This window comes from Varanus komodoensis, unplaced genomic scaffold (assembly GCF_004798865.1).
Source record: "Varanus komodoensis strain SLA01 unplaced genomic scaffold, ASM479886v1 scaffold6_2, whole genome shotgun sequence".
NCBI lineage: Eukaryota > Metazoa > Chordata > Lepidosauria > Squamata > Varanidae > Varanus > Varanus komodoensis.
In genome coordinates, this window is record NW_025336346.1 from 21108284 (window position 1) to 21119953 (window position 11670).

An 11670-nucleotide genomic window follows, 5' to 3' on the forward strand; every position below is an offset into this window, starting at 1 on the left:
GACCAGAGTGCACCTAGAATCCATTGTTTATGGTCAAGCAGACAAAGGCTTGCATCTTAAGGATTTAAATCAGACATTTTGCAGGGTACAGAGCTTACCCAACAAAACAGAACAGAACAGAACAAAACAAAACAGCAATTCAAGGGCCCCAGGCTTATATAACCCAAAAATAATCAGTTGCAGGACAGACCCAGAAGAGAAAACAGAACATCACTAGTTGTCACCTGCAATTCCAAGCTAAGACCACGGAAATTATCTCATTAGTGATCTGCAACCCCTCCTGGACAATGACACTTCTTCCCTCTTTAAGCCCTTCGGTGGTAGGTCTGAAAATGAGAACAGTCAGCTGCCTGACCTAGAAAGGATTCTCACCAGGAAAAACAGACCTTGAATGGAGATACAGATGGATGAACTGGACCCTGCAGCTGGCACAGTTCCACCTCTGTTCCGTGTCAACTCCGTAGGCCTGTTACAGGACTTGGCAATGCCACCCGCAGCATCAGGGGCTCCCACCCTTGCTCATGCCCCAGACAATAGATGTCAGCACTTGCCAAGAGTGCTCTGCTGCATTTTGCATGGGGCAAACAGGCCACTGCCTGTGTAAAGGAACATGGACATCAGGAATAGCCCTGCTCGGAAACCAGAAGCGGGATATTTGAGCCTCTCAGGACATGCCTGTCTGTGAACTTAATGTGACCGTTCATGAACAAAGCCGTTTCAATGGCAGATATCGAATCAGAATGGCTGAAGTACAATACGTCAAGTGATGCAGCTCTGTTTCCTGTGGGTTGACTAAAGACTTTTAAAAAATCATACCGTATATCTTAATTGGCTCCTTCTACAATGAAACCTTTGTTGTCTCCCAGCAATCTGCAGCTAGCAGCCCCGGGTGATCATCACGCTGCAGCCTTTGTTTTTCCGGTCCCTCTGACAGCACAGATGCCGCACGTGTACAGAGATCTGCAGCTTTGAGGTTAACACTTCATGCAGCTGATGACATGTGCGGTGGCCAGGAAAGTGTGCCTCTCTTTAAGGTGCCTCAAAACTCTGTGGTCCTCGCATTACTTTTGACATTTAAAGAAGTAAAGGAACATTAAAGTCCATGGGACCATATAGCAGATTGAAAGGCTGTGGAACGAAAGAATGTGTATGACTTAATGCCTCTTGGGGGACCATTTTGACCCTCCTTAACCCCCTCATTTGGGCCTATTTAAATGTTGTTGGTTTCCATCTCTGTTGCCTTTGCTCTGTTTTTGACCCCAGTTCAGGTGGCGGCTATTGTTCTTATAATTATTATTTTACAGTGCATTACACTGCGCTGCATTACACTGCATTACAGTGCATTACAGTGCATTACAGTGCATTCATATCCTGTCTTCTTTCCTCTTGTGAGGAACCTGGGGTGGCTTACATAGCTACATTTAATCTTCACAACAACCCTGTGATGTAGGTTGGGCTAAGAGTGAGTGACTGGCCCAAAGTCACCCAGTTCATTCCATGGCCGAGTGAGGACTAGAAACCGGGTCCTCAGGCTGACACTCTCGCCACCATTGGCTTTATCTTCAGAGCACTGAGTGGCTTGAGGCCGGAGGAGATGCAGGATCACCCCGTTGCATGTATACTTTCCCAGACCCCACCCAGGTCATTTGAGAGGCCCTCTTGCAGGTGCCTTTCCCGTAGTGGCATCCTGGTTATGGAATGCTTTCTCCCAGCAGGGTTCTGTAAGGGTGCTGCTTGCAGGTCATTCTGTGATCCTGTGATCACCAGGCAAGGATTTTTCTGTTTCCCCAGATACTAAAAATGTTAACTTTTAGTGGCATTGTTCAGCCGTTTTGACGTTTTGCTGTTGCTGAACTTGGTTTTGTTTTCTATGGTGTTTTTAATTCTATGTATTACTTCTTGCCAGTGGGTGATGGGTGTTAAATGCTTTTACATTTGTATTGTTAACCACCTAGCAATATTTGTTCTGGGATCGAATACCAATATTGCGAATAAATAGCAAAATGGTGGGGAACAGACTGAGTAAATGGCCCATGAAATAAATGAGATCCCACAGCCAGCCTGGTATGTAGAAAGTTGGCCTGTCTCTGGGAGACAGAGGCCCAAATTCTGTGTTAGCTGTAGATTCAAAAGCATGAGAAGGGGCCTGCTGGACCAGAGCAAAAGTCTCTAGCCAGCCCTGAACTGGTGGTTTAGGAACCTGCTGCATCTGAACCTGCAGGGCTAGTAGCAGCCAAGCCTGTGCGTGGTTAAGGTAGGAAAAAGCCCTGCCCCAGCCATGTGTGGAGCTGTAGGACTTTTTCCGTCTAAACCTGCATAGGATTGCACCCTCCTTTTCCATACGCTTGCCAAGTTGCTGCCCCCTAGTTGTGGTCTCAGTTCTTCACTTAGAAAATAACAAGAATGAGGTCCTTTTTGTGTAGGATGACCACAAACGGGAATGACCAAGTTGTGCGTGTGTGTGTGTGTGTGTGAGAGAGAGAGAGAGACAGACAGACAGACAGACAGACAGACAGACAGAGTTGCAGGGTGCTTTTACTTTGAAGAGTGTGAACAAATCTTATTTAGAATGGCAGGTGCCAATGGGCAATTGGGCAATCGAGACGGGCAAGGCAGGCTGACTAAGTAATTCCTTGACTGTGATCTAAGCATAGCTGACAGCTGCTGGGAATCCTCCAGTGCCACGTTAACAGGAAAGCAAAGGCCTTCCTTTATGACATGGCTTGCCACATGGAAGACCATGCAGTGAGTGCCTTCTTGAAATCCGTCCAGGTTTCATGTTGTCTAGACTGGTTTGTGTATCCAGAGCTTTATCTTTATCTTTCCATTAATCCTGCCTGATAAATGCTCCATGAGTTATGTTAGTATTGCTGTTTTGGTTGCAAAAGTAAGAATTGGCTTCATGGGACAGCAAAATTGACTCCTGTGCAGATCCTTATGGCTTACTGTACAAGAGGGATAAAAATAGAGCTAGAAGATGTCTGTGGGATGGCATGGCTGAACTTACTGCGTGATCAGGAATATTTCATAGTTCGTAATCTTCAAAAGTCAGCCCTTAGCCAAACAACCAGACCTGGTAGAACAGAAGGTGGAATGGAAGGCATGTGTGGATGCTTACACTCAGAGAGGGAGCGAGGAAGGGAGAGCAGAGCTGCCTGCGTGAAATGAGAGCTTTCTGTTTTGAGCCCTGCGGCTGAGAAGCATCTTCTTTAACCCTTAGGATTAGGTGAAGAAGCGGCTTCATCCATAAATGAATGCTGCTTTGAGTGTCTTCCGAGAAGGCGGGAAGATAAAGGGAGGGCACAAGAAGCGAGGAGGAAGCCCCGCAAAGAAAATTCCGTTCTTGAACTTGTTCAGAGCAGCCGGCCCGAGGCAGAGTCGTGAACCCTGCGTGGCCCGGCATGACCCTTCCCCACAGCTGGCTCCCACAGGAAAGGACCAGCTATAAAGAGAAGGGAGAGGAACTGCCGAATAGCCAAAGGCAGTCTGTGTTCGGGAAGGAAGGCAGCGCCGCCTCTCCCCTCGTTCTGTCCCATGTCCCAGAGCTGCCTTCACTCTGCCGAGAACACTCAGCTGGACACTTGATGTCAGCCTTTGATATTTTCCCCTTGTCTTCATGCCGTCTGCATACATGGCCCGATAATTTAGCACAGTTTACCACCATGTGGCCCTGGCGTGTGTGCAAACAAGTTCAGGCAGCTCTTTCAAAGGAGGCTGCGGATGCTTCAAATCTTAGCACAGTTAATTCATGTAACAAATACAGATCCCTGGGGAAAGAACACAGGCAAAGGGTCATTTGTGGGAAGAGATTGGTATTTCAGACAAGCTCCATCTCCCGGAGGCATCTCTGCATGCAGATCCGTAGCACAGTTGATTTGATGGATTGTTGTCCCAGCTCTAAGAAAGTCTTCTCACAAGGCTGCTCGCTCCCCTGCATGCATAAACATATTAAGGCATATCACTAACAATAAAACATAAATATGCTTTTAAAACACTAGCACATCTTGAAGGATTTATACTTTTTTTGACTATTGTATGGGTTGACTTTGCCCAGAGAATTCTGGGAGTTGTAGTGTAGGAAGGATGGATGGATGGATGCAGGAAGGAGTGTTAAGCCAGTTTAAGTCCGTGGTCCACACAGATGGCACGTGACTACTTTGCTCTTTGCAGAATGTGTCAGAGGCCTGATCTTGCATGCCGAGGAGGTGAGTTATTGGGAACCTCTTTTTAGATTGTTTTATTCAGTCACCCAGTTCCTGTTTGACAAGCCTAATTGTTTCCTTTCTCCGCCAGCAACTTCAGTTAGGCATGGAACTGGATGTGAACCCCAAGATGGGGAATTTGATGAGGCTGATACTCTTCCCCCTTCTGTTTTGCTATTAGCACTTTGCTGCTGCACTTCTGCTTTTTGTCGGCCTTTAAATCCCAGTACAGGTCACCAGTTAATTAAAACCATCAAAGTCAAGGTAATTTTCAGTTACATAAGAGAAATGTTCCTTCCTCATTTCTCTAGGCTCCTGCTGTAAATCTGTAGACGGGGAAGAAATTATTATTATTATTATTATTATTATTATTATTATTATTATTATTATTATTAGAACATTTCTATGCCGCCCCTTGCCGAAGCCTCGGGGCGGCTTACAACACAATAAAATACAATACAATATAAAAATAACAATATAAAATTAAAATTAATAATATAAATAAAAAATATAAACGATATAAAAGAAGTTATAAAAGAAAAGTTAGAAAAGAAGTCGCCCTGGCCAGATAAATAAGTAAATATTGTTAACAATTAAAATGACGTTTAAATAAAAAGGTCTTCACCTGGCGCCGAAAAACAAATAACGACGGCGCCAGGCGGACCTCTCTGGGGAGCACATTCCATAGATTCGGCACCACGGCAGAGAAAGCCCTCCTCCGAGTACATACCCTCCTAATTTCTTTCACGGAGGGTTCCCGGAGAAGGGCCTCTCCCGCAGATCTCAAGGGGTGGTCGGGCATATATGGATGTAAGCGCTCCTTCAGGTAACCAGGTCCCAAGCCTTTTAGGGCTTTATAGGTCATAACCAACACCTTGAATTGGGCCCGGACTTCAATGGGAAGCCAGTGAAGCTGTCGGAGGACTGGAGTCATGTGAACATAACGCCCCGTCCCCATCAGCAACCTGGCAGCTCTATTTTGAACCAATTGAAGTATCCGGACCGTCTTCAAGGGAAGCCCCACGTAAAGCGCGTTACAGAAGTCAAGGCGGGAAGTCACCAGCGCGTGTGTCACCCTCGCCAGGCAGTTGTACTCCAGGTAGGGGCGCAGCTGATTAATCAGCCGAAGCTGAAGGAAAGCGCTCCTCGCCACCGCTGTCACCTGAGCTTCCAATGAAAGCTCCGGGTCGAGGAGTACTCCTAAGCTGCGGACCTTGTCCCTAAGAGGGAGTGCAACCCCATTCAGGGCCAGGTCAAATCCACCCTCTCCGAAGCCCAATCCGCCAATCAACAGGACCTCCGTCTTGTCTGGATTGAGCTTCAGTTTATTGGCCCTCATCCAGCCCATTACCTCGGCCAAGCACCGGTTCAGCACAGCCACTGCCTCACCTGGATTAGTGGAAAATGAGAGGTAGAGCTGGGTATCATCAGCGTACTGATGATTCCGTAGCCCACACCTCCTGATGACCTCTCCCAGCGGTTTCATATAGATGTTAAACAGCAAAGGGGACAAAATGGAGCCCTGTGGTACTCCATGGCATAGCTGCCATGGTGCAGAGCCATAGTCCCCCAGCACTACCTTCTGGAATCGGCCATTGAGATAGGAGCGGAACCACTGCAAAGCAGTGCCTCTGACCCCCAATCCCGCTAGCCTATCCAGAAGGATACCATGGTCGATGGTATCGAAAGCCGCTGAGAGGTCCAGAAGAACCAACAGGGACGCACTCCCCCTGTCCTTCTCCCTGCACAGGTCATCGTACAAGGCGACCAAGGCAGATTCAGTACCGTACCCGCGTCTGAAGCCGGACTGAAATGGGTCCAGATAATCAGTTTCATCCAGGAGTGCTTGGAGTTGTCCCGCCACCACCCGCTCCAATACCTTGCCCAGAAATGGGATGTTGGCCGCTGGTCTATAGTTAGTGGCCATCTCTGGATCCAGTGACGCTTTCTTCAGGACCAGTCGTATTACCGCCTCCTTTAAAGGGGCAGGCACCCAACCCTCCCTCAGAGAAGCGTTAACCACTTCCAAGATCCATGTCCCAATCCCGTGCTTGGAATTATTTATTAACCAAGACGGGCAAGGGTCCAATAGGCAAGTGGTGGGATGTACTCGTCCAAGCACCTTGTCCACATCATCGGGCCGCAATAACTGAAATTCATCCAATAATGCTGGACCAGACGGCAGCATTGGCGTCTCCCCAGAAACCTCTGATTCATTAGTGGAGTCCAGCTCGTGACGAATCTGAGCGATTTTCTCCCTGAAATGCCTGGCAAAGTCGTCACAGCGGGCCTTTGAGGGTGGAATCCTTAGGACCCGGGCGAACCAGGCCTTGCACTACTCGAAATAGCTCCGCCGGACGGCATTGTGAGGAGGCAATGGAAGCGGAAAAAAACTTCTTTTTCGCCGCCTTCACCACCACAGCATAGGCCCGATAGTGGGCTCTCAAGTGTGTTCGGTCAGATTCATCCCGTGATTTCCTCCACCTATGCTCCAGCCGTCTCCCCACCTGCTTCATCGCCCTCAATTCAGGTGTATACCAAGGGGAAGAGCGAGCTCTGCCCGGTGGGAGAGGACGCTTAGGAGCGATCGTGTCCACAGCCCTGGTCATCTCCCTGTTCCACAGATCGACCAGAGCCTCGACAGGAGCACCAGTCTTGTCAGCCGGAAATTCCCCCAGGGCTTTCAGGAATCCATCCGGGTCCATCCGGCTCCGGGGGCGGACCCACACCATCGGATCCGCACCCTTACAGAAGGAGAGGTCACTCTCGAGCACAAACCTCACCAGGAAGTGATCTGACCATGACAGGGGAGTCAAACATAAATTTCTCACCCTCAGGTCACCCTCTTCCTGCCCCGTCGAGAAAACCAGGTCCAGAGTGTGTCCACGTTCATGGGTCGGGCCGGAGACATGTTGAGACAGCCCCATGGCCGTCATGGAGGCCATGAAGTCCTGAGCCGCCCCGGTTAGACCAGACTCAGCATGGAGATTGAAGTCCCCCAGGACCAACATCCTAGGGGTCTTCAACACCAGGTCCGAGACGGTCTCCGTCAGCTCAGATAGGGAGACTGTTGGGCAGAAGGGTGCACGGTACACCAACAGAATCCCCAATCTGTCTCGTTCACCCAACTCCAAGTAGAGGCACTCCAGCCCTGGCCTCGAAGAGACCGGAAGTCCCGTGAGAGAGATGGAGGCTCGGTAAACCAAAGCGACCCCCCCTCCCCTCCCCTCTGGGCGTGAGCAGTGCTGAACCAGATACCCGGGCAGGCACCGTTGAGAGAGGGTAACATCCCCCCGCTCTCCCGCCCAGGTCTCCGTTATGCAAGCCAGGTCAGCCCCCTCATCCACAATCAAGTCATGGATGAGGGAAGATTTATTATTGACCGACCTGGCATGGAGCAGCAGCACCGTCAGGCCCGAGGGGCGGTTGACAAGGCTACCTGGCACTCTCTGGGTGGGGGAAGAACTAGAAAGAGGGACAGGTGTCAGCCATCTGTCCCTCCTTCTTCTACGCGGACACGTTAAGCCCCCACTGCTGTTACGTCCATTGCCCATGACCACGCCAATGGCAGCGCCCGCGCGTTCCCCAGGAAACATAAACGTCGACATGGCCAGGGACGACTCCATAAAAACAGATTAAACAGGATAAAACTATAAAAGCAGTTAAAGAAAAGAAGAGAAGAAAGAGAGAAAAGAAAAAAAAAATCCCCCCTTCCCTAATATACAACGGCAGGCGGGTCAATTCCAACCAAAGCCCCTGGCCAGCCCAGCCCCCCGCTCAGCCCCCAAACAGCTCCCAAACGGCGGCGACCGCCCTTCGGCCGTCGCCCTTCGGGCGCTTCCGAGGCCCCGCCTGGTCCCGCAAGCGCTCAGCTGTGCGGGGGGGGGGCGGGGCAACCCGAACTGGACCTGCGTGCTGGCTGGTGGTACTGGCCTCCGTCGGCGGCACGGCGCGTCGCGGCAGCGTGCGGCTGCTTGCGCGCGAAGGTCCTTCCTTCCTGCAGCGCGGGGGAGCAGCGTGCGTGCGGTGGTCCCTTCCTCAGTCCCCTGCCGCTCCCTCAACCGTTGAACTAAAATCAGCTCTCAGGTAACACAGTGGGGTACATTCTTCTACAAATCCGTTTGTAGAAATGTACAAACACTATGTCGAAGGGCAATTCCAGCCTGTGGCAGGTGATCTTGAGCACCACCTGGGAATGCCACCAACCTCTGAGAGCACCTTTTCCTTTGCCAACCTGCCTGGTCATGGAGGGCACCGGTGAGCATGCTCCCAGGATTGCACATGGACCCGTGGCCTGACTGGAATCCACTAGGAAAGAGCCTTCTCTGGAACTCCCTGCCTCTGGAGGCCAGGCAAGCTCCCACTCCAAGTTGTTTCTGGTGCTGCTAGAGACACCTGTGTTTGAGGAAGGCTTCTTTGCTGCCCAGCTACAGTTTTAATATTATCCTGTTTTTAGTGCATTGTTTTCATTCATTTACCTGTTTAATCTTTTTATCGTTCACCACTCCAAATCTTTCTAGATAAGGAGCTGTATGCAAATACTGTAAATATATTTATCTCCCTACAGGTAGTTGTTTGCAGCACTGAGCAGGAAAATGACTGGGCTCTAGTCCCACGGAACTTAAAAGCCCTGTGCAGTGACTCTCTTCTCTGCCTTCTGTCTCCTCAGTTTGAGCAGTCCTCTCTGCAGGCGATTCACCAACGCAGGCGGGAACTGCTGAGCAGCATGTGCAATCGGTACACACGCAAGCGGCGCCTCCTGACCCCTGATGACTTGCGCCACCTGGTGGTTGATGATGTCCATGGGCTGCTGTACTGCTACGTCCCCAAGGTAGCTTGCACGAACTGGAAGCGAGTCCTGATGGTCTTGACAGGACAAGGCAAGTACCAGGACCCGCTGGAAATCCCAGCCAATGAGGCTCACGTCTCGTCCAACCTGCGCACACTATCTGAGTACAGCATTCCTGAGATCAACTACCGTTTGCGTAACTACCTCAAGTTCATCTTTGTGCGGGAACCCTTTGAGCGGCTGGTCTCGGCCTACCGCAACAAGTTCACCCGTAGCTACAACACAGCCTTCCACAAACGCTACGGGACCAAGATCATTCGCCGGCACCGCCAGGACCCGAGTGACGAGGCCCTGGAACAGGGCCATGATGTTCGTTTTGAGGAGTTTGTGTACTACTTGCTGGACCCACAGACCCAACACGAGGAGCCTTTCAATGAGCACTGGGAGCGGGTGCACTCCCTGTGCCACCCCTGCATCATCCACTATGACGTTGTGGGCAAGTACGAGACACTGGCCAGGGATGCCAGCTACATCCTGCGATTGGTCGGGGCAGATGCAGGCATCAAGTTCCCCTCCTCATCCAAGACCACGAGGACCAATGACGACATGACCGCTAAATTCTTCCAGAACATCAGCCCCTTCTACCAAAGGAGGTTATTTAATTTATATAAAATGGATTACTTGCTCTTCAACTACACTGTCCCTTCTTACTTACGCATCCGGTGAGGCTGGCGACAAGAGGCCTCTCCCTCCACGCTTCATTTCTGCTTTCTGCTGTCGGCCGGTGAACCAGTAGGGAGGGCACGCGTCACACTTCCCTTTTCCACCCCTGCTGTGATGGGCAAGGTAGCATGGTACCAGTCTCTTACTCCTGCAGTCACAGGCCTCTCTTCCCTCTCCCTCTCCCAAGGGAAGGCACCTATTCTTCTCTAGCTGCACTTCTTCCTATCCCTCAACCAAAGAGTACTGTTTCTAGGAATCACGGAAATTGCGACATTTTGTCAGGGGACTCAGCCTGGAACAATTGGAGAAGCAATAAAAAGAACGGATTCTTAAGTGCTTTAAAAAACATGTGTAATAAAAAATTCCCTTGAACTGCTCTCCTCATAGATTGAAGAAGGGAGAATTGTGACCCCACAGTGCTTTTTATTGCGAACCGTGTCCTACTGTATGTTCTGTGAGACAAAACCCATCCCATCTCCACTCTCCTTCCCAACCCCCCTTCAGCTGGCACTTGACGGATGCAGGCATTTTCTTTGGAGCGGCCCACCCCTTCTACTCCCATGCGAATTCCATTGGCACGAGTAGAAATTGCACTGGAGCAGTGCTTCCTTCGTACATTGTCCTCTGGGCATTGCATGCGTGTGTGACTTGTGTGCGTGAGTGTCCCAACCTCATGTAATATTTAATTATTTCCCCCAACCCATAAAAAAGAAACCCCTCCTCAAAAGTATTTTATGGAGGTTGCTCAGCTTTTTATGTGTCCTGCAAAACATGGTCCCAGCTCAGCTGAGGCTCCAGAACCAGGCCTATGGGTTAAACCATTGAAGGGGGGCCAACTTGAAAGGCACGTGGCAAGAAAAGGCCAGAAATGGTTTGCTGTCGCCCCATGAGGAAAAGTCAGCTGCACGAGATTTTGTATCTCCGCATTGTCCTCCGGCCCAGGGGTCTGCTGTAGCATGTGGCCTGCCAGATGCTCCAGCCTGCAGCTCCCGTTAGCCCTAACCAGCACAGTCAATGATAAGGGATGATGGGAACTGTGAACCCAACATCTGGAGGGCCACGAGTTGCCAGCCCTGCCTCACATTAAGCATGGGGCATAGCATTTGCAGCAGAGCCCCTTGGTCATCTTTTCCTGTGCAAAAGAGCTGCCTGCTTTTCATGGGGCAAGTTCAGCCCTGGAGAGTCCATTTATGTTACTGCAACGCCCTTGAAAACTTGAGGAACACTCCTGAAATGAGTGGGTAGGAAGCCTTATTCCTTCAGGGAGTGGGCCTGTGGAGGGGTGTGTGTGTGTGTGTCTGTGTGTTAGCCTGGGTATGGAAAAGCAAGAGGGGGCATGTATAACTGATAAGCCATTGCCATTGTCAGTCTTCTTAGCTTTGGAGCATCTGTACTTGAAAAGACAATCTCTGCATTGTAAATTTGATTCAGTCCACATGCGCAGTTTTGCTTAAATAAAACAGCCTTTTTGTCTCTACTTCATTATATTCCTCTTTTTCTATGTACTCCAGGGATTGTTTTTGTTATTGTGTAAATGTGCTAATAATCGGATTACTGTAGAGCAGTCCTGATTTTGGTGTGAGTGCTTGTCAGCTGTGCAATACTGAGTGTACTCCAACAGGCTACTTGAGGTTGACAGAGTGTATATATTGAAAGCATTATGATGCAGGCTTTTTGGACATTGCTGCCATTCTCTCTCCTGTGGGTGACCATTTCCTATTAGACCAAAATGGCCTTACAGGAGGTTGTGAGCAAGTAAAAAACAGTTCAGAAGCATCAGCTCACTTGCAGTGGCACCGAGTGCCAGTTTCCAGTTTTATCTCCAAAGCAGAGTCAGTATATTCTGCAAAAGGGTTTCCTGACCAGCAGCTCAGAGACGACACTGGATCCAGAATGTGCCTTTTGCGCGAGGAATCGCTGTGCTCAAAGAAGGCCCCATCCATGTCTGGAAGTCTT

The 11670-nt window shown here is 50.0% G+C and overlaps 1 protein-coding gene across 1 annotated transcript in view; it reads left to right on the forward strand.

The window, feature by feature from the left end:
• The window catches only part of CHST13 (carbohydrate sulfotransferase 13), a 60261-nt gene extending 49070 nt beyond the window's left edge, over positions 1 to 11191 (forward strand). The window contains exon 3 of the mRNA XM_044451372.1: positions 8872 to 11191. Within this exon, the coding sequence (XP_044307307.1) occupies positions 8872 to 9717 (846 nt within the window). The 3' untranslated portion in view covers positions 9718 to 11191. The remainder of the gene's footprint in view (positions 1 to 8871) is intronic.
• The last annotated feature ends 479 nt before the right edge of the window (positions 11192 to 11670 follow it).